Genomic DNA, 22,495 nt, shown 5'->3' on the forward strand with positions numbered 1-22,495 from the left:
GGGAGAGATGAAAAACCAGATTAAAGACCCATCTAGGCAATTGAAATTCACCCAGGATCACTCTAACCCTGAATTCCTTCCAGTGCCTACCCTTCTGCAAGAGATAATATCCACCCAAAAGAAAGAGGTAGGAATTCAGCATCCAATGCACGAGCCAGCAGCCTGCCCAATAGGTCCACCATCTAACTGATATCTGGCCTTGTACAACTTCAAATTGTGACTTCAGCTCTTCCCTAAACTATTTAATTGGAGTCAACTGGAACACAATCTGATCCCTTCATCATCTTACAAAAGTCAGTGCTTCTCTAACAGCTAGAGTCCTATCTTGATAACTAAGATGCTTTATGCAGGGAATTATACTTGCTTTGTTATTCCTTAAAATAATTAGTTGCACTTAATTTGGGAAAATCATCTGCCCATGAACACAACCAAGTGGATTTCGTTCACTACCACTGATCCATGCTCTTATGGTAGGGCCACTAAACAGAAAAAATATCAGCCAATGTTACTGATCGTTCGCTCCAGTTATGCCAGCCAGAAAGTGTGGGGATGCAGTTATTGGACAGGATCTGTCATGTATCACAGAGGGAGGCCATTCAGCCACATCAAGCCTGCTCTGCCATTTAATTACAAAATGAGTAATGTATTAGAGCACACAGAAGGGTTGCTGCCTGATCTGTTAAGTGTTTATTTTATATCTCCAGCAGCTGCAGTATATTAATGTTTTTTTTTTTGCTTTTAGGTTTACATTCAACACATGAGAGCCAAAGACAGCGATCAACCACGTAAATTACGGTTGGTCCGGAAAGGAAATGAACCCCATAACTTTACACGCTGCTTCCATGCCTGGGGTACTTTCAAAAAACCACTTGTTTAGGATGCTCAGTTACCATTATCTCCACCATGGGTGATTTTTTTGTTTGTTTCCAACCCTCACTTTATATATAAATAGGATCATCTATGACTGGAGCCCTCACAAAGGTTTGTCTCCAGAGAAGCTCTTTAAAGCAAACACTTTGTTCACCTCCCTAAAGGCAAATTATTTCCAGTCCATCAGCTACTGCAGTGAAGGCTTGCTGATTGGCCTGAGGTTAGTTATGTGAGGGAGTGAAGACATGAGCAACAGTGGATGTACGTTTCACCAACTTTGTGTGTGCAGTCCTAGTTTATGCTGTGTGAATGCAGCCTATTACTCCATGTACTGAGTTAACAGTTCCCTCTCGACCAACAGCACAAAGACCAAATTAACTGGTCATTCAGGCAGCTGTTACTGTGACCTTGTTGTGCTCAGTCTGCATATCTTAACATGGTTGCACCTAAAAGGTAAACGTGTGGGTTTAAATGCTTTGGCAAGTAAGTGATCATGTGTGCTAAACATACACATTCTTAGCCAGAGAGCCTGCTTTGGATTCTGTACTCTAAGAAATCAGTTCACTAATCCTCCAAAAATACTCAACATTGACTGAGGGCAATTTTAGGTAGTGCCACTTTGTGGGGAGAGGAGAATAATTGGTACCACAATTAAAGCATTGCCCAACTTCAGCTGCCTCTAACTCATGAGCAGTCACATATCTTTGTTCTGCAAAGTTTCTGAAAATGTCTTAAAACTTGATCCCTGTGCCATTATTTATGCCTGAGCTTGTCAGTGAAAGTTGTAAAATTTCCACAGTATGTACTGCACTATTAAACATTAGGAAATATGGGCATCATATTGCCCATTTTATCATTGAAATTCACTGAATTTCTAGCCCCACACAGTTAAAATCAAATCCATGTTGGCACTGTAAAGTCAACCTGAGCAGACACAGCCACAGGCACAATTATGCCCAACAGTTTCATGGCTCATTGCCCCTGGTTATAACAGCTGCAGTGTGGGGCCGAGCCTCAGAGTACACTGGATTAAAAACAGAAAATGCTGGAAATACTCAACAGGTCACATAGCATTGCTGGAGAGAAAAACAAAATCAATGTTTCAGGTCAAAGGTCTTAACTGCTGTAACTTTTTCCAGTTCTAATGAAATAGGTTTTTAAATAAATACAGGGAAAGGGTAGGGAGGGGGATAGGAAAACAGAGGAACGATCTGTGATAAAGGCTGGAGATATTAAATGACAGCAGGGACAATGGCACAAGGGAGGTGGTAATAGGACAACAAACATAAGATGGGTCTAGAGGAGGTGTAAATTGGAATAGCAGAATTGCCAACAGCTGCTGTCTAAGCAAATAGTCAGTGGTTATGATCTGAAATTGTTGAACTCAATGCAGAGTCCAGAAGGCTATAAAATGCCTAATCAAAAGATGGGGGTGCTTTTCTTTAAGCTTACATTGAGCTTCAGTGGAATCATAGGAGGCAGAGTAGCGGTCAGAGGACAGAAAATTAAAATGGCAAGTGACCATAAGCTCAGGGTCACACTTGCAGACTGAACAGAGGCATTCTGCAAAGCAGTCACCCATTACAGTATACTAAACAAAAGTACAATTCAATTGCTATTTCACTTGGAAGCCTGGGCTGTCGGAATGGAGCAAAAGGAGACATGCCAATTGGATTAGAAAGAATGCATTATACTACAAAATAAAAGGTAGACTAATGCACATATAACCAAAAAACATCTAAAAATTAAAAAGGAAAGGCCTATAGGGCAATATATTCCAAACCACTCAAAATAATGCTTGTGCTATTCCCTAAATACCAGGATCCAGTGTGTCCACTGCCTTGCATTAAGAGGAATACATCCATCACATCTCATCAATCCGTTGCATCAGCTTTTAGTCTGTTTCCTGGGCATGCCTTGCACAGATGATTTTCCCAATGTGAGACATGGAAGTGAAACTTTACATTACATCACCAGAGAGAAAAGGACAAGTCCAACAGCTGGTTCCTGCCAGAACTGGATGTCTCCTCTTTCAACAATCCTACCGGTTGGCTATCCTGACATCTGAAAAAAGCAGAGAGTTTCCAAATCCTTTGTACAGAGTAAATATAAAATCAGACTCTTCATAGCACCACTAAATTTCATCCTAACCTCCACAGCATCAAGGAAGCACCTGGAAGTGGTCTCATCTCAAATCTGAGGCTGTGGATTTTAGGCACACACACCAACCCTCCAGTGAACCTGATTACTGAGTGCAATGTCAGGTGTTTGTGATTTGAACAGGTGGACTTAAGTTTAAGCAAACACTGAAGCTGTAGTGTAGAGACAGTAGGATTAGTATTCTGGAAGGATGAGATCAAATGGGCTGAAATCTTTCTGCACATTGCTGGTAGGTGGGTAACATTCCACAGGACTAACATCCTTCCCCTTGGGAAAGCACAGAAGGCAACCATTCAGTCCCATCATGCTTTTGCTGCTGCTAACCCTTTAACTGGAGCTATCTAATATAATTTCCTTGCTCTTTTCCAGTGTCCATTTTACATGCTCTTATACATTATAGTCTGCTTCAAGTTAGAGTAAAATCATTCCACGTTCTAATACCTGAAACAAATGTCTAACTTCCCCATTTGTTCCTCTGGTGATTATCCTGGGCCCGTACTCTCTATCAATTCACCAATAAGTGGAAATATTATACTCTACTTGTTGCATGTTTTCCCTACTCACTACTGCTGCAATCTTTGCTGCCGCAGTGAAAAAGTTAAGGATCAGTGAATAATGTTCATGGGAGACACTAAATGCTTTATTATTGTGAAAAGCAAACTCCATTAGATAATGCAACTGAACTTTCTGTAACTGAATACATTCTACTAGAAAATGTTACTGTAAACAGCACAGTTTTTTATTTAAAAGAAGTCTCAAAAGGTTTCATAGGGTCTGTGTGGTGCTAGTATCAAAATTACTTTTAAAGATTAATGAAGGTTAAGATTGACAAAAAAAAATGCCAACTGCTTTCCATACAGGAAAGTGGACAATCCTGTGAACAGAACGCAGTAGAAATTGCAAAAGAAGTTACTTCAACAATAATGGAGTCATATTTACAAATAAATCGTACCATTCTACTCGGACTGCCAGTTTGGCACTAGAAATAATATTTACAGGGACACGAGAGTGCAGCACCCTTCTATCACCACTAGAGGTCACTACCCTGCAGGGTCAGTGCACGCAACTGTGATAGCTACTGGAAGCACAAGACACTGTACCATTAGACTTGTCTAATCCCTGGGGGAACAAAACCTGTCAAATTGACAGAAAAGGCTTAAACATGATTAGATAATTTAAGATTTTCAAACTTTGAGAACAATTCTAGATCTCTTCCAACAGGCTAGCTTCTTTACAGAACAAAAACAAGCACTAACCACCACAATGCCCTTAGACTTGCATCATATTGAAACAGTTCAGAGAATTCATTTCATGATCAACACGGGAAAAATTGAGAACCCAGAAAGATCAATTCCACATTTTTTTTGTGGTGTGGTGCCCTTGAGAACTGGCGGTCACAGATGAAAAGTGAATAAAGACAAATTGCTGAAATTTAACTGTTAAACTGTGCAGATTAAAAACAAGTTGAAAGTAGTCAGCTGCCATCTGTACAAAATTGGTGATAATAGAATGCATGTATATTGCAGTGAAGTGCGCCACACCCCCCCAAGCCAAATTATTCAACATGCAAGTACATTAGTGATTTATACTGTACACTTCAAGGGCTATTTTTACATAATTGCATTTCAAAATGTGGTTAAAATGTAGCATCCACAATTACACATAGATGGAGGACAGCAACTATATTGAGAGGCAGGCCGCACAGAATTGCATCTGACTCCTGCTCCAGTATCTGACCTCAGCAATGTCACACGAAGGAGAAGCTGATTACAGTCCAGGCAACTCTCCAGAGGGAGAAAAGACTCCAAGAAAAGGTCTCCACTGAGCTGCTTCACATTGCCCAACTGGTCAAGCAAAGTTCAGCAGAATCTGGTCAGCACAATTTGAGCACCCTGCATTATGAATCCCAACTACACTTCAATCTGTGTGTCAGAGATAAAAATGTGGATCTTTTGAAAAAAAATGATCGCGCTCCTTTAACACCTAATTAGCAATAAACCACAATTGTAAAAATAGGACACTTTAAAAAACCAACCATTTTCAAGAGAATTCGACTCCCATGGAACTGCAGAAGGGCCCCATTATTTTCACTTCATTGAAACTGGTGTAGAAAACTACAAAGAAAGCAGGAAGTAGAGTCACCAGAAGTTCTTTGAAGGAAAAAAATCTCCAGTCGTTTTTGACTGTATTTCAGTGTGTCTGGGAACAAAGAGAATGATGCCATCATTTAAAACTGGTTCTCAAACAGGAAAGAATTTGTGGAAAAGCACAAGCTTGTTTTTTCTTTATGTAAAGCAAAGATTGAAAATAGTCCTCAAGTACTAGAGGTGGCTCTCACTCTTCGGAAAGTCAGTTTTATAACATTACTTGTTTAGTGTTGCGAGGGGCTTTGTATTGAAGGCAGGCAGGAAGCAGCTGGTATGTAGCTTCAGACAAGGGTCCTTTTGTCCTTTTTAAAAAAAAAAAAATGTCTTTTGGCACTGAAGATGTGACAATTCATACCACTGTCCACATCAACAGCTGTGATCCCAGTGCAAAGCTTGGGCTGTCGATGCAGAATAGGCAATTTAACCAGCAAAGCCAACCGATCACAAGGTGTCTGCAGTTCAATCTCTTTCCGCTAACATTCCCTGAAAAATAGTGGAAAACATTCCAAATTACAAAAGGCACAAAAATTCTCACTCCATTTCAACAGGTAGTTTGAATCAAACACCCCACTTTTCCTGTCCTCTAACAAAACAACTTTCTGAACAGTTAAAAGCTAGAAAGTTGGGGGTCCAGGTACATAGTTTAATAATATGTCCAATAGGTACAGAAAATAATCAGAAGGGCTAATGGAATGCTGACCTTTTTATCCGAGAGGAATAGAATATAAGGGGGTAGAAACTATATACAAAGCCAGAGTTAGAGTAATCTGAGCAGTTCAGGACACTGCACCTTGGGGAGGTTATATTGGCCTTGGAGAGAGTGCAACATTTCACCAGAATGATAGCTGGACTTAGAGGGTTAAATTACAAGCAGAGATCACACAGGTAGGGTTGTATCCCCTGGAATTTAAGAGGTGATTTAATTGAAGTTTAAGATACAAGGGGAACAGATAGTATAGACAAACTATTTCCACTGGCTGGGGTGTCTAGGACTAGGGGACAAAGTCTGAAACTTTAGTCAGACTTTTCAGGAGTGAAATTAATAAACACTTCTGCATAAAAGGGTGGTTCAACTTTGGAACTTTCTTCCACAAAGTCTGTCAATTTTAAATCAGAGACCAATAGATTTTTGTTAACCAAAGGTGTTAAGGGATATGGGGCAAAGGCACCATTGAGTGATGGATCAGGCTCATGACCCTAAATGACCTACTCCCTCATTTTCTCAGCCAGACACCCCCAAATTTTGCTTGATTGGTCTGTACCAAACAGGCCACTAGAGGTCACCAGGGGACAACAAACCAGTCATTCCCTTTATACCAACAAGATACATCAGACAACGCAGGCTTCAAAATACTCACTTATTCTTTTGGAATTTTTTTTCTTTGTGGGATGTGGGCATCGCTGACTAGGCCAGCATTTATTGCCCATCCCCAAATGCACATGACCAGAGTGGCTTGCTGGGCCATTTCAGACAGCATTTCAAGAGACAACCACTTTGCTGTGGGTCTGGAGTCACATGCAGGCCAGACCAGTTAAGGGCAGAACATTTCCTTCCCTAAAAGGACATTAGTGAACCAGGTGGATTTTTACAACAAACAATGGTTAAACTAGGTTTAAAAAAAAAAAATCCAGATTGTTAATTGAATTCAAATTTCACCATCTGCCACAGTGGGATCTGAACCCATGTCCCCAGCGCATAGCCTGGGCTCTGGATTACTAGTCCAGTAACTTTACCACTATACCACCACCTCCCCCCATTTCTGTGCATTAAGGCCACTCCACCTTATGGGAACGTTAGAAGAACTGTTTTCAGCCATTCTCAGGTGTCTGACACCGGAAGCAGTGCAGTGCACTCCCATCTTTCTCTCCCACCACCCACCCCCCATCTCAGGCCTGATATGGTTCTGTTGATGCTAATCATGCTCAAGTCCTAAATGGTCTCTCATTTGCTAACATACTATCAGGGTTGGGACAAAGTCATTTGACCATGTGACTCAAGTTCAAAACCCACAAATATATGGTCTACTGCAAGAATTTTGCTATTTTCTGCTATTCAGGTAACAGGAACTCTGCTAATTTTCCCCCATATCAATGAGCACAATGCACAATCACATCATCCCACTGGTGGCTCAGCTAACATCAGGTATGAACTTGTGACTGGTCTCCAGGACTGAGCAATAGCACACTAGCCAGAGGAGGTGGTGCCTACTGGCTTTATTGCCAAGCCAGTGGCAGAGTTTGGCTGCAGGAAAAAAAGTTCTCATCACTTTCCCATATTCCAGGGTTTATTACTTTTACCATTTTTTTGGGGGGTGGGGTGAGATGAGATCAAAAGTAGATTTTGGGTACGAGGCTACCAAGTCATGCTCACCAGATTGCAAGCACTGAAACTGCGGTTCTTCCAGGAACAGGCTAAATGTGCCAGGTCACATCACAGCTTCACAATTTTCCAACTGGTGCCATGTGTTTTTCCCCTATTCTTTTAAACTGTCACCCACTCCTGTGCCCCTTTAACATTAACACCCCAGTAATTTTCCATTCAAACTGCTCTTGCTGCCACGTCACATTTGATGATCAAAAGAGGTTTCAAGTCACAGCATTCAGACATAATAATGAATTAGGCTGGCAGGGGGCCCTCTGGTTGCCATGTCAACACCGTCTTTGCACCCACAGCAATGAAACCTCCACTGAACTGCATGCTTTAATATACAGGACACCATTTCCCTTCAACATGCAGTGAATAAAGCCAAATATTTATATTCAGGCCATAGGAAATGGATGAGAAACCAATTTAGGCTCAGGCTCCATCTGTAGGCCACACAGGATAATGCAGCCTCAAACACTAAGACAGGTGACATTATCCCTCATCACACTACTTGTGTTGATATACTTTACCACAGTAACACATCCCAAGAAGAAAACAGAGCAGCAAGGTTAGAGGTGGTGAGCAAGGACGCAGACTTTGAGATGACCTTTTTAAAGAGGGAGGGGGAAGCAAAGCAAATTCCAGAATGTAGATTCGAGGCATTGAAGGGTGGAGCAGGAGTAGGGCAGATGCACAGAACAGAGTCAAAATGGAGGGTGCATGTTGGCACACAGAAGGTTGCAAAGTTGGGGAGGGACAAGGCTGTGAACTTGGCATAGCTTATAACCATCTCCCACACCCTAGTCTGCTGAAATGCAGCCTCCACACACTATGATGTCAGTGTTTGCAGGCACTAGTTGTTCGCTAACATATGCTCAGTGACACCTGGCTGGATATTTAAGTTGACTCTTCTCAAGGCCCACTGGATAGTGACTAAGATAACGAACAGATTGCCATTGTTCATATCCAGGATTATGCTTAGAGTCAAGAAACAATCCCCCAAAGACACAATTGTAATTAAACATTAATTCCAGTCCATTTATAACAGGTATGCAAAAGAATCATCACACTCTTGCCATAAATTAATTTAGTTCCCATTCTATGCCCTGCAAAAACTAGATATAATGAATTTGGACTGTGCAGGAAGTAGAGGGAAAGCTCATTTACATTTGCTGTAGTGAGCTATGGCAAGGCACTGACACATTTATTCCAGAGCTAGCTCAGAAACAGCCCAGTTTGACCAGCTCATTATCATGCAGCCCACAGCCAACTGCTCCCTGCTCTACCTAAGGAAGAACAGTAACAGCTTGTGCCAGTGTCTCCAGGCACTCAAAACCACAGCTCAGGCAGAACTCAACTAAATCTCAAATATCACAGCTTTAAAAACAAGATGTTTATTCATACTCATCAAGAAAACAAGGTCTAAGGCCTATTCTGGGCTCTTGACCATCCCTATTTCCTTCACTAGCAGTTGTGCCTTCAGTTGCCGAGGCCCCAAGCTCTAGAATTCCCTCCCTAAACCTGTCTGCCTCTCTCCCCTCTAAGATGCCCCCTAAAATCTATCTCCAAGATCTTTTTAGTTCAGTGCCAATTTTTGCATCATTAAACTCCTGTGAAGAGTCTTGGGATTTACAGTTAAGATGCTGTATAAATGCAACTTATTGTTCAGGATAGCAAGGTTGTTAAAAGCAGCCATTTTGTGATTTGTGTTCTAAAAGCTGTAGGAGGAAACAACTGAGTCAGGTTAGACCACAGCTAGTTGGTACTTGGAAAGAATCAGCTAGAGTGGGAGACTGTGAAACAGCGAGTAGCTGGAGCAGCATAGGACATCTGCAACTTGGGTGTAACAAGAGGGTAACTGAAATCCAAAGAATTGCTTGAGAATTAAATACCAGAGCTAAACGGTTACCAGTAAAGTGAAAGAACTAACAAATTCAGTTTTGCTTTTGCAGTTTGTTTTTTATCTGATTGTCTTGGTCCACAAACCAGCAGCACCACAAGTGGTACCATTTTCAGATTTGTTAGATAGATTTCTACATTGTTCCACAATCCACAGAGCAAACAAAGACAGTTAGCAGCCCCACTTCAGAATCACAGAATAATACAGTGCAGAAGAGGCCCTTCGGCCCATCGAGTCTGCACCGATGCATTAAAGACACCTGACCTGTCTACCTAATCCCATTTGCCAGCACTTAGCCCATAGCCTTGAATGTTATGACGTGCCAAGTGCTCATCCAGGTACCTTTTAAAGGATGTGAGGCAACCCGCCTCTACCACCCTCCCAGGCAGGGCATTCCAGACCGTCACCACCCTCTGGGTAAAAAAATTCTTCCTCAAATCCCCCTTAAACCTCCCGCCCCTCACCTTAACCTTGTGACCCTTGGTAAGAAGTGAACTATGAAATTAAACAGCTTTAAAAGCCACACTGTTTGGACCTCCACTTGGGAAGTTTGTCCCGAACATTATACAACCATAAGGCACCTTTCGAGGACACATCAAACCAATAGCTTATCCATGTTTAGATGACAACTGTATAGAGGTCTTGACTCGAAAGAGCACAGCTTTTGGCTACACAAGTGTTAGAGCACTTTAAATGATTTATTGCATGTGAACAGTTTTGAGATCTTTGAAACAGTGATAAGGTGCTGTATAAATGTGATCAGTAAGGCCCTGTATAAACACAAATCTTTAGTGTGACGACAAGTTGTTAAAGCTTGAAAAAAGTAAATGGGATCCTAAATTTTATAGGAAGCAGAGCACAAAACCAAAAAAAGCAATGCTAAACCTGTACAAATCTAGTTCCCGCCCCACACACTGGCCTCTGTGGGCTGTTCATTTTCAGGAAGAAACAGCAGCTATTAAGTCATGAAACGCCACTTGAAAAAAACAGCACTGTGCAAGCAAATGTGCCCCCCACCCTGCCCACAACACTGATTCTGGCCCTCTGCCATCTCCCATTCTGAAAATACACACTTTTAAAAATACTCACGGCAGATAATCTTTGACATCCTCCGCTGTCAAATCACCCGTTGTGTCCAGTGTGACGTCAGCACTGCTGTTGGGAGAGTCGAGTGGAGTCTGAGATAATGCCAGTTGGAAATCCTCAAGCATCCCTGGTCACAAAACAAGCAGGTAACCGTACACCCGAGGTGACGATGGCTTACAAAGTATTTACAGCACAGAAATAAACAAACAGTCTATTTGCTGCTGTTTATGCTCCACATGAGCCTCCTACCACCCTGCTCAGGTCTTAACAGTTTAATGTGGTACCACAAATCAGACACTAGAAATTAAAGCCACCACAGGCATTGGAGACACACCCCTCATCGCACATCCAACTGTTAGAATAAACTTCTGAGAGCTGAGTGGGATTGTTATCATGGAATTCTTCAGCCCTAAAGTCACCTTTGACTAGTGTGAATCTGCATCTCCTTGCCCTGCTCCACAGTTAATATTCCAGATTAACTGTGTCCATAATTGGCATCTAAGATCACCTCAGACACTATGGGCGGCGCAGTGGTTAGCACCGCAGCCTCACAGCTCCAGTGACCAGAGTTCAATTCTGGGTACTGTCTGTGCGGAGTTTGCAAGTTCTCCCTGTGTTTGCGTGGGTTTCCTCCGGGTGCTCTGGTTTCCTCCCACATGCCAAAGACTTGCAGGTTGATAGGTAAATTGGCCATTAGCAATTGCCCCTAGTGTAGGTAGGTGGTAGGGAAATATAGGGACAGGTGGGGATGTGGTAGGAATATGGGATTAGTGTAGCATTAGTATAAATGGGTGGTTGATGGTCGGCACAGACTCGGTGGGCTGGAGGGCCTGTTTCAGTGCCGTATCTCTAAACTAAACTAAACTTCCTCTCTGGTCTTTTCCCAAATCTCAAGACCCTAACCCTGGGATAGTGGTGGGGAAATCAGTATCATGAGTCTGCTCTGCTTCCAGACCTTAAACGTCTCCTGTATCTCAGTCACCAAAAGTGGACACAGCACAAGGAGTTCTGGCCAGTGCCCTGTACAGTGAGATCAAGATTGTCTCTGACTTATTTTCTTTACCAGTCGATTGGGGCAGAATCCCACCTGACTTCCATTCTCACTCCACTTTATTCATTTTTAAACTGGCTCTCCAATTTCAACTGTTCAGTACAACAAACAATTTTGCTTAATCACTTCACAACCAAAGAACAAAGAAAATTACAGCACAGGAACAGGCCCTTCGGCCCTCCAAGCCTGCGCCGATCCAGATCCTCTATCTAAACATGTCGCCTATTTTCTAAGGGTCTGTATCTCTTTGCTTCCTGCCCATTCATGTATCTGTCTAGATACATCTTAAAAGACGCTATCGTGCCCGCGTCTACCACCTCCGCTGGCAACGCGTTCCAGGCACCCACCACCCTCTGCGTAAAGAACTTTCCACGCATATCCCCCCTAAACTTTACCCCTCTCACTTTGAACTCGTGACCCCTAGTAATTGAATCCCCCACTCTGGGAAAAAGCTTCTTGCTATCCACCCTGTCTATACCTCTCATGATTTTGTACACCTCAATCAGGTCCCCCCTCAACCTCCGTCTTTCTAATGAAAATAATCCTAATCTGCTCAACCTCTCTTCATAGCTAGCGCCCTCCATACCAGGCAACATCCTGGTGAACCTCCTCTGCACCCTCTCCAAAGCATCTACATCCTTTTGGTAATGTGGCGACCAGAACTGCACGCAGTATTCCAAATGTGGCCGAACCAAAGTCTTATACAACTGTAACATGACCTGCCAACTCTTGTACTCAATACCCCGTCCGATGAAGGAAAGCATGCCGTATGCCTTCTTGACCACTCTATTGACCTGCATTGCCACCTTCAGGGAACAATGGACCTGAACACCCAAATCTCCCTGTACATCAATTTTCCCCAGGACTTTTCCATTTACTGTATAATTCACTCTTGAATTGGATCTTCCAAAATGCATCACCTCGCATTTGCCCTAATTGAACTCCATCTGCCATTTCTCTGCCCAACTCTCCAATCTATCTATATTCTGCTGTATTCTCTGACAGTCCCCTTCACTATCTGCTACTCCACCAATCTTAGTGTCGTCTGCAAACTTGCTAATCAGACCACCTATACTTTCCTCCAAATCATTTATGTATATCACAAACAACAGTGGTCCCAGCACGGATCCCTGTGGAACACCACTGGTCACACGTCTCCATTTTGAGAAACTCCCTTCCACTACTACTCTCTGTCTCCTGTTGCCCAGCCAGTTCTTTATCCATCTAGCTAGTACACCCTGGACCCCATGCGACTTCACTTTCTCCATCAGCCTACCATGGGGAACCTTATCAAACGCCTTACTGAAGTCCATGTATATGACATCTACAGCCCTTCCCTCATCAATCAACTTTGTCACTTCCTCAAAGAATTCTATTAAGTTGGTAAGACATGACCTTCCCTGCACAAAACCATGTTGCCTATCACTGATAAGCCCATTTTCTTCCAAATGGGAATAGATCCTATCCCTCAGTATCTTCTCCAGCAGCTTCCCTACCACTGACGTCAGGCTCACCATGATAACTTTCACCAGCTCATCAATGAGGTATTTGTACATGTTTCCTAGGTCCAGACTATACTGGCTGCCTGTCAGGCTCTTCGTCCTCGGCTTCAATTTCAAAGATCTCATCCATTTAATAGACAACTGAAACTGCTTCTAACAGCCTGTTAAACAATGTTACCCAGGGAGGGAGAGGCAGCAAGAACATACCATCAGCAGCTCCCAACGAGTTGCATTCCTCTTTGCTCTGAAGTTTGTGAGTTCCATTCGCTTGATTCATCTTGGGGGATCCTTGCAGGTTATTGCTGAATATTTAGAAAGGAAAATCTTGTTTGTGCAGGAAACTAAAGCGCAGCCATAAGCAACTAGGCTTGAGACAGATCACGGAGCTGTAGAAGGCTAAAGACAAAAGTCAGCAATAACCCACCCTTCAAACGGTCAATCCCAACAATACTGTTACGCAGACTGAGGGAAGTCACAACTTGATTAGTGTAATTTAGACCGGCAGGGGAGCCCTCCCAGATTACGTACTCAAACCCTGGTGTGGGGTTTGAACCTAACTCAGTGGTAAGAGCCAGTAGGGGAGCTTCACTAACCACATACCAGATGAAGATTTTGACTCTGGAGTCGAGTGCAAATGGAGCAAGCATCAATTGCTAATGATAGCAGTATTGTGATGGGCATTCAAGCTCAGAACAAGAAGTCTTGAGAACGACAATGAGCACAGCTGGTGACAGAAACGGGAATGCCACAAACACTCAAAAGCTCGAGTTAAAACATTATTGGAACAATGTACAAACAGCTTTAATTTAGATCTAACTGTGCTAGGTCCTGATAATGGGTATCGGAAAAGGGTGTTCACTATTCCTCAGCATTAAGCTTCATCTCGATATACACACAATTTTCCTCTCATCACCCCTCCCCCAACACAAAGGTATTTCCACAGATTGCACTTTGAATAGCATTGCCTGCAGAGTCTCAATTTGATTAGTTCATATACAACTCACCAAAGACTGGTGACTGGACTCAAATGATCTCTGGGACCTTCCCATCCCACCACACAACGTGGTTCAGTTATGTTCCTCGTAGACAGGGAGAATCGCTCAAACTCAGATGGGGATATTAAGTAAAAGCCTAAAAACAGCAAAAGCAGTCAAAATTACATCAGTACTGGAACAACTTGACAGAGTATCAACTGCAGTGAAGTTACAACTCAAGGATTTGTAATTTCAAAGTTTGCTTCCATGGGTCTCAACCACTTGTTAGTACATCATAACCCTTTGTTACAGATGGGAAAATATTTTGGCAGAAGTCACCCCAGTCTCCCACACCTTTTCACAGCAAACTTGCTTTCACTCAAGATCAGCACAAGACAACCAGAAATACATTTCACTTCAGACCAGCAGACAGATCAAACTCAAACCACATCAATCTGAACTGATTTAAATATGGATCTCAAGACAAGATATTACACTTTAAAATATGAGATTAAAATATAAAAATGAAATTGTCCATTTTGGCAGGAATAATAAAAAAAGCATATTATCTAAATGGTGAGAGATTGCAGAGATGAGATGCAGAGGGATTTGGGTGTCCTAGTGCATGAATCGCAAAAGGTTAGTATGCAGGTACAGTACGTAATTAGGAAAGCTAATAGAATGTTATCTTTTATCGCGAGGGGTATGGAGTACAAAAGTAGGAGGCTACTCTCCAGCTATACAGGGCATTGGTGAGACCATATCTGGAGTACTGTGTATAGTACTGGTCTCCTTATTTAAGGAAGGATGTAAATGAGTTGGAGACAGTACAGAGAAGGTTTACTAGACTAATAGCTGGAATGGGCGGGCTGTCTTACAAGGAAAGGTTGGACAGGCTAGGCTTGTATCCACTGGAATTTAGAACAGTAAGAGACGAGCTATTTGAAACATATAAGATTCTGAGGGGTCTTGACAGGGTGGATGTTTCCCCTTGTGGGAGAATCTTGAACTAGGGGTCACTGTTTAAAAATAAGGGGTTGCCCATTTAAGACAGGAGATGAAGAGAAATTTTCTCAGGAGGGCTGTGAGTCAAAGAACAAAGAACAGTACAGCACAGGAACGGGCCATTCGGCCCTCCAAGCCTGCGCCGATCTTGATGGCTGCCTAAACTAACACCTTCTGCACTTCCGGGGCCCATATCCCTCTATTCCCTTCCTATTCATATATTTGTCAAGATGTCTCTTAAATGTTGCTATCGTATCTGCTTCCACCACCTCCCCTGGCAGCAAGTTCCAGGCACTCACCACCCTCTGAAAAAAAACTTGCCTCGCACATCCCCTCTAAACTTTGTCCCTCGCACCTTAAACCTATGTACCCTAGTAACTGACTCTTCCACCCTGGGAAAAAGCTTCTGACTATCCACTCTGTCCATGCCGCTCATAACTTTGTAAACCTCTATCATGTTGCCCCTCCACCTCCGTCATTCCAGTGAAAACAATCTGAGTTTTTCCAACCTCTCCTCATAGCTAATGCCCTCCAGACCAGGCAACATCCTGGTAAACCTCCTCTGTACCCTCTCCAAAGCCTCCACGTCCTTCTGGTAGTGTGGCGACCAGAATTGCACGCAATATTCCAAGTGTGGCCTAACTAAGGTTCTGTACAGCTGCAACATGACTTGCCAATTTTTATACTCTATGCCCCGACCGATGAAGGCAAGCATGCCGTATGCCATCTTGACTACCTTATCCACCTGCGTTGCCACTTTCAGTGACCTCTGAACCTGTATGCCCAGATCTCTCTGCCTGTCAATACTCCTAAGGGTTCTGCCATTTGCTGTATACTTCCCACCTGCATTAGACCTTCCAAAATGCATTACCTCACATTTGTCCGGATTAAACTCCATCTGCCATTTCTCCGCCCAAGTCTCCAACCGATCTATATCCTGCTGTATCCTCTGACAATCCTCATCATTATCCGCAACCAACCTTTGTGTCGTCCGCAAACTTACTAATCAGACCAGCTACATTTTCATCCAAATCATTTATATATACTACAAACAGCAAACATCCCAGCACTGATCCCTGCGGAACACCACTAGTCACATCCCTCCATTCAGAAAAACACCCATCCACTGTTGCCCTCTGTCTTCTGTGACTGAGCCAGTTCTGTCTCCATCTTGCCAGCTCACCTCTGATCCCGTGTGACTTCATCTTTTGCACCAGTCTGCCATGCGGGACCTTGTCAAAGGCTTTACTAAAGTCCATATAGACAACATCCACCGCCCTTCCTTCATCAATCATCTTCGTCACTTCCTCAAAAAACTCAATCAAATTAGTAAGACACGACCTCCCCTTCACAAAACCATGCTGTCTCTCGCTAATAAGTTCGTTTGTTTCCAAATGGGAGTAAATCCTGTCCCGAAGAATCCTCTCTAATAATTTCCCTACCACTGACGTAAGGCTCACCGGCCTATAATTTCCTGGATTATCCTTACCACCCTTCTTAAACAAAGGAACAACATTGGCTATTCTCCAGTCCTCTGGGATCTCACCTGTAGCCAATGAGGATGCAAAGATTTCTGTCAAGGCCCCAGCAATTTCTTCCCTTGCCTCCCTCAGTATTCTAGGTAGATCCCATCAGGCCCTGGGGACTTATCTACCTTAATGCTTTGCAAGACACCCAACACCTCCTCCTTTTTGATGTCTTTGGAATTCTCTTCCTCAAAAGGCGGTGGAAGCAGAGTCTTTCAATATTTTCAAGGCAGAGGTAGATAGATTCTTGATAAGGTGGTTATCGGGGGTAGGCGGGAATGTGGAGTAAATCAGTTCAGCCATGAACTTATTGAATGGCAAAGCAGGCTTGAAGGGCCGAGTGGCCTACTCCTGCTCCTAATTTGTATGTTCAAGCAGAGAAGTAAGATTAAACAAACAGTTCTTTCAAAGAGCCAGCACAGGCATGATGGCTGAATGGCCTCCTCCTGTGCTGTTAGATTCTTCATCTGGTTCTTCACTGATTTGTGGGGGAAGAAGGAAAAGATAAGTTTTGAACGAAAATAGTAGTATGACACCACAGTGGAGGAGCACAGTGCCAGAATGATAGGGAATCTTAGTTCAGTATGTCCAAAGAGTGACCTCAATTACATTATTAGGGAGCAGCCAAGCATGTTTATGGGTGAGAGGTGAGGAAAAGATGCAATAGCCTGGGAGAACTCATATGTCTGTGTGCCACAAACCGCTGAAAAACATTGAACATTACTTAATTCTCTGAGTTACCCTGGCCTGTTTTTGTGAAGACACACGAAGCGATGCCACTGATGTCTTCTTTCCTTATGCAATCGTAGCGAATCTGTGGCCGAAGCCCTGGAATTGTGAAGATGTGAATGTCACCCAGGTTTGTTAAACACACCAGGCAGTTCTCTGAATAATCATCTGAGGCAACACTGGGGAAATTCATTAATCCCAATTTCCGCACTCTGGACCCTTCATGGGCAGTGAGTTTGAACTTCGTCTTAGCAGTCACCTTTGGCAGTGTAAATACCTGTACACAAAAAAAAATAAACAATGCTTCAGTGAGATATTACTACAGAGTCACCCAACCTCCCCCTTGAAGATGTCGGTTCCTCACTGGGGACACTGCCATGGAAACCTTGGACAAGTCGCCATTATTCACATCCCAGATGCAACAAAACTTTGGGAGACTGCTTGACCACAGGAGGCATCACAGCCAAGCCAGATTCTATACTCACCCAATCTCTACACAACCAATTTCCAGTAAGAGGGTCACAGAACAACTGGGAGCAGTAACCCCAGGCTGTTCTACATTCAACTCATATCCTGCTCGAATGAACTGGGGATAGTTCAGAACTAATAGAGTCATAGAGAGATACAGCATCAAAACAGGCCCTTCGGCCCACCGAGTCCGCACCAACCATCAACCATCCATTTATACAAATCCTACATTAATCCCATTTTCACTCACATCCCCATCTTCCCACACTAGGGGCAATTTTTCTTTTTTTAACAATGGTCAATTTACCTATCAACCCGCAAGTCTTTGGTATGTGGGAGGAAACTGGAGCACCCGGAGGAAACCGACGTGGTCACAGGGAGAACTTGCAAACTCCGCACAGGTAGTACCCAGAACCAAACCCGGGTCGCTGGAGCTGTGAGGCTGCGGTGCTAACCACTGCGCCGCCTAAAAATCAATGTTTTTGTAAAATTGGTAACTTCTTGCATACCGGTGTTTGGGCAAAGATAATGCTCCAGTGAAGCAGCAGAATCTGAGTCAAAGGCTGGAACCTTAAGATGCATCAACCCAAGCTCCTATCCAACCATCCTGGGGAACTCAAAAATCCAACTTAGATGCACTCATGGTCACCTGGAGGGACAGAGCGTTTCGAGGGGGAATTCCAGAGCTTAAAGGTTCAAGCAGCTGAAGGTACAGCTGCCAATGTTGAGGTAAAGGGAATGAGGGATGCACAAGAGGATAGAATTTGAGCAACAGATATCTGATGATTGTAGGGCTGGAACAGGTTACAGAGATAGTGAAGGATAAGGCCATGGAGAAATTTGAAAACAAGGATAAAAACTTTTTAAAATCAAGGCGTTGTCTGACCAGGAGCCAATGTAGGTCAGTGAGCACAGGGGGTGATTGATAAACAGGATTTGGAGAGAGTTTAGATATAGGCAGAGGTTTGGATGTACTCAATTTTATTGTGCGCACAAGATAGGAGGCTGACCAGAACAGCTTTGAATAGTTGAGACTGGAGGTAGCAACTCTTGACCAAAATACTTTCTCTAATATCCTCTATCGTTGGCTTGGGGTTTTCTTTGCATTGTTCTATGCACTTTTCCATAGGATCGAATTTACTTCCCATTCACCCCTGATGTCTGGGTGCTAAACCACCTCCTCGCTCTACAATGCTGCATATTATATTAGTTACCATCCCCGGAGTTCCAGATTTTCTCACTTCACAGCTCACCGCATCCACAATTTCTACTTCCTACATCTTATTTTTAAAACTTTTACCATTCTTGCATTCTTAACATGCAGATTTCCCTCTTTGGCCCCTTGTGTCTTCCTGTATCCTGGTCTGTAGCTCCTGTATCTGCATATTTTTGGGTCCAAATCCACCTGTTGATTAACTTCTATCATGTGATCATTCTCACCTGGGATCTATTCTCTCCCCAGACCCCCACAGCTCTCTGGTTTAATTATTTCTCAACTGCTGCCTCAGTGTTTTTTTTGCATATCTTCTGCTCATGGTTGATCTAGGTTAATCTTGATAATCCCAAATCTACCTTTTCAGAGGCCATCCCTTATTCAAGACCACTACTCCAAACAGTTTCTGCTGTGCCTTCCATTCGTTACCTTGAACTGTTCTTCAGAGATAATTAGCACAGAATGGCTGCCCTGCATCTCTGGGGCTTTGGCAAGATCACGAGACACTTCAAACGGCTCAGGGAGTGGGTTCCCTCGTCCATCCAATACTGCAATTGACACTACAGGGGCTCGGTGCATCAGCTGAATTTCTTTACCTAAATTTGTGGGGTGAAGGAGTAAGGCAATTAATTATTTCCATTACAGTGTAGAATAGATAACCAGGTGTAATTACAAAGCAGTAATGCAATCTGGGTTTGTATACAGTGCGCACAGACCATTCAGTCCAACTAGACTGGACAGTGTTTATTCTCCACACAAGCCTCTTCAAATTGGAACTGCCTCTTCCCATCCTGCCCCTTTATTCCTTTATTTTCTTCTCAAGGCTTCCTTTAAATGGACCAATGCACTCTCCTTCAACCACTCCATGTGGCAGCAAGTTCCACATTCTCACCATCCTCTATATAGAGAAATTCCTAAATGTTTTGTTTGATCTGTTAGTGGCTATATTGTATTTGTGCTCCCTTGTTCTGGACTCAAATGGAAACAGTTTCTCCACATCCATCTTATTGGAACGATCATAACTTTAATTTCTTTCAAGTCCCCTCTCGGTTTTCACTCTTCTAGAGCTAGTTGGGACCAGCAGGAGTGGATGGACAGCTTTCAAATCAAGTGTGACATCACAGGAAAGCAGTAAGGTGATTGGTTGATGAGCATTTCTCTTTCTTTGCTCTCTAAACTAGGGCATTGGTTTAAACCAAAGAGCGGGAAAATAAAAAATTTCAATTGGGGGAAGTAAAAAGTAAATGAAATAATAAGTATATTAGCACACAGCAGCTTCACTTGAGTGCAGATTTCTCCAGAGTGCAAGGAAACGTGGTGAGTGTGGGAATTCGGTGAGGTGTGACAAGAGGTGCTGCTTGATATATTAAAAAAAACTAAAAAAAAGGGTTAAATTAGAACAGTGGGCTAAATTACAGGAAAGACCTAAAGCATATAACTAAATTTGATAAATTAAACAAGATTACCTGGATTAAAAATGATAATAGACAATTGAGTGATATTTCAAAACTTGAAAACCTAATGAGTTAAATAGGGCATGGCAGGTGATATGTTGCAGCTGTAGCACGTGGGAGCTGGTGTATGCCACTGTGATCCACAGCAACCACATCTGCAGTAAGTGTCTGCAGCTCGAGGAACTCCTGCTCAGAGTTGACGAACTGGAGTTTGCGCTTCGGACACTGCGATGCTTCAGGGAGGGGCAAGTTACTTGGACACTTTGTTCCAGGAGGCAGTCACACCCCATTGGTTAAGCGTTTCAGATTTGGTCATGGTCAGGGATAGGAGGGTGTGACTACGAATAAGGCAGGTATGGGGATTCAGCAGATAGTGTTGGAGAAGCCTCAGCCCTTCCACTTGTCCATCAGGTACAGGGTTCTTGCAGCCTGTGTGGACGAGAGCAGGGACTGCAGGGAGAATGAGCAAACGGACCACAACATCGTGGTATAGAGGACCATTCAAGTTTTGGGGCGGGGAGGTAATAAAAAGGAATATAGTAGTGGTGGGGGACAGATTCTGTTCTCTGTAGCCAGGAGCGAGAGCCCCAAAGGTTGTGTTGCCACCCAGTGCCAGGGTTAAGAACGGGGCTGGAAAGGAACTTGGAATGAAAGGGGAAGATCCAGGTGTCATGGTGCACATCGTCCTACCTGTGCTATTGGTACTTAAAAGGAGGCTCTGCTGAGGGAGTCTGAGCAGCTAGGAGCTAAATTAAAAAGCAGAACCAGAAAAGGTAATAATCTCTGGATTACTACTTGAGCCACAAGCAAATTGACATAGGGTCAATAAGATCAGAGTTGAATGTGTGGCATGGGGCACTGGCACTAGTACTGGGGAAAGGAAGTGGTGTTCTGTTGCGACGTGCTTCACTTGAACTATGCTAGGACTAGTGTTCTGGTGAATCAAATAACTAGGGCTGCAGATAAAAGACTTCAAACTAAATAGTGGGGGGTGGGGGTTCAGGTGAGGGGAAAATTTAGCAAGTTAAAGAGAGAAAGGACAAGATCAGCAATATGGGTAATGATAACCATAGTACAACAAGGGACAGAGCAGACAAATGCCAAGTAGGATCAGGGTAGGGAAAACTGGTAAAAAGACAAAATCAAAGGCTCTTTATCTGAATGCATGCAGCATCCGTAACAAGATAGATGAATTGATGGCACAAATAGAAATAAATAGATAGGATTTGATAGCCATTAGAGATGTGGTTGCAAGGTGACCAAGGCTGGGAACTGAATATTCAGGGTGCTTGATATTTTGGAAGAATAGGCAGAAAGAGAAAAAAAAAGTAGGCTAGCTATGTGGGGAGAGAAAAAGGATGAGATCAGTAGAGTAGTGAGAAATGATCTTAGCTCAGAAGCTCAAGATGTAGAATGAGTTGGTAGAAAGAAGAAATAGCAAGGGAAAGTCACCGGTGGGGATAGTCTATGGGCACACTAATAGAAGCTACACTGTAGAACAGAGTATAAATTAATACATAATGCAGGCTTGTAAGAAAGGTACTGCAATAATTGAGGGTGACTTTCTCTTCATAGATTGGACAAATCAAATTGGCAAATTGAGGACGAGTTCATAGTGTGTATCTGGGAGTTTCTTAGAGCAATATGTTGGGGAACCAACCAGGGAACAGGCTATTTTAGATGTGGTAATGTGTAATAAGACAGGATTAATTAATGATCTCATAGTAAATGATTCTCTAGGGAAGACTGATCATAACATGACTAATTTCACATTCAGTTGAGAGTGAGAAACTCAAGTCCGAAACTAGTGTCTTAAACTTAAATAAAGGCAATTACAAGGTATGAAGACCAAGTTGGCTAAAGTGGACAGGGAAGAAGGTAAGGCAGTAGATAAGCAGAGGCAGACATTTAAGGAGATATTTCATAACTCCCAAACATATATTCCATGCAGAAAGAAAGACTGAGACGGATGAACCATCCGTGGCTAGTTAAGGAAGTTAAGGATTGCATCAAATTGAAAGAAAAGGCATAAATGTTGCGAAGAT

General features: G+C 43.0%; 2 protein-coding genes across 4 annotated transcripts in view; one reads left to right on the forward strand and one right to left on the reverse strand.

The window, feature by feature from the left end:
- The window catches only part of flii (FLII actin remodeling protein), a 62,242-nt gene extending 58,447 nt beyond the window's left edge, over positions 1-3,795 (forward strand). The window contains exon 30 of the mRNA XM_068056097.1: positions 743-3,795. Within this exon, the coding sequence (XP_067912198.1) occupies positions 743-877 (135 nt within the window). The 3' untranslated portion in view covers positions 878-3,795. The remainder of the gene's footprint in view (positions 1-742) is intronic.
- llgl1 (LLGL scribble cell polarity complex component 1) overlaps positions 3,644-22,495 on the reverse strand; it is a 111,832-nt gene continuing 92,980 nt past the window's right edge. For 2 of the 3 annotated variants that reach the window (XM_068056099.1, XM_068056098.1), the window contains exons 18-23: positions 19,426-19,592; positions 17,328-17,592; positions 14,086-14,212; positions 13,289-13,383; positions 10,532-10,655; positions 3,644-5,660 (exon numbers count right to left, since the gene is read on the reverse strand). In XM_068056099.1, coding sequence (XP_067912200.1) covers positions 5,651-5,660; positions 10,532-10,655; positions 13,289-13,383; positions 14,086-14,212; positions 17,328-17,592; positions 19,426-19,592 — 788 coding nt within the window. In that variant the 3' untranslated portion in view covers positions 3,644-5,650. The remainder of the gene's footprint in view (positions 5,661-10,531; positions 10,656-13,288; positions 13,384-14,085; positions 14,213-17,327; positions 17,593-19,425; positions 19,593-22,495) is intronic. The other variant, XM_068056100.1, reaches the window with a different exon arrangement.

Source organism: Heterodontus francisci, chromosome 24, assembly GCF_036365525.1.
Source record: "Heterodontus francisci isolate sHetFra1 chromosome 24, sHetFra1.hap1, whole genome shotgun sequence".
In the NCBI taxonomy this organism is placed as follows: domain Eukaryota; kingdom Metazoa; phylum Chordata; class Chondrichthyes; order Heterodontiformes; family Heterodontidae; genus Heterodontus; species Heterodontus francisci.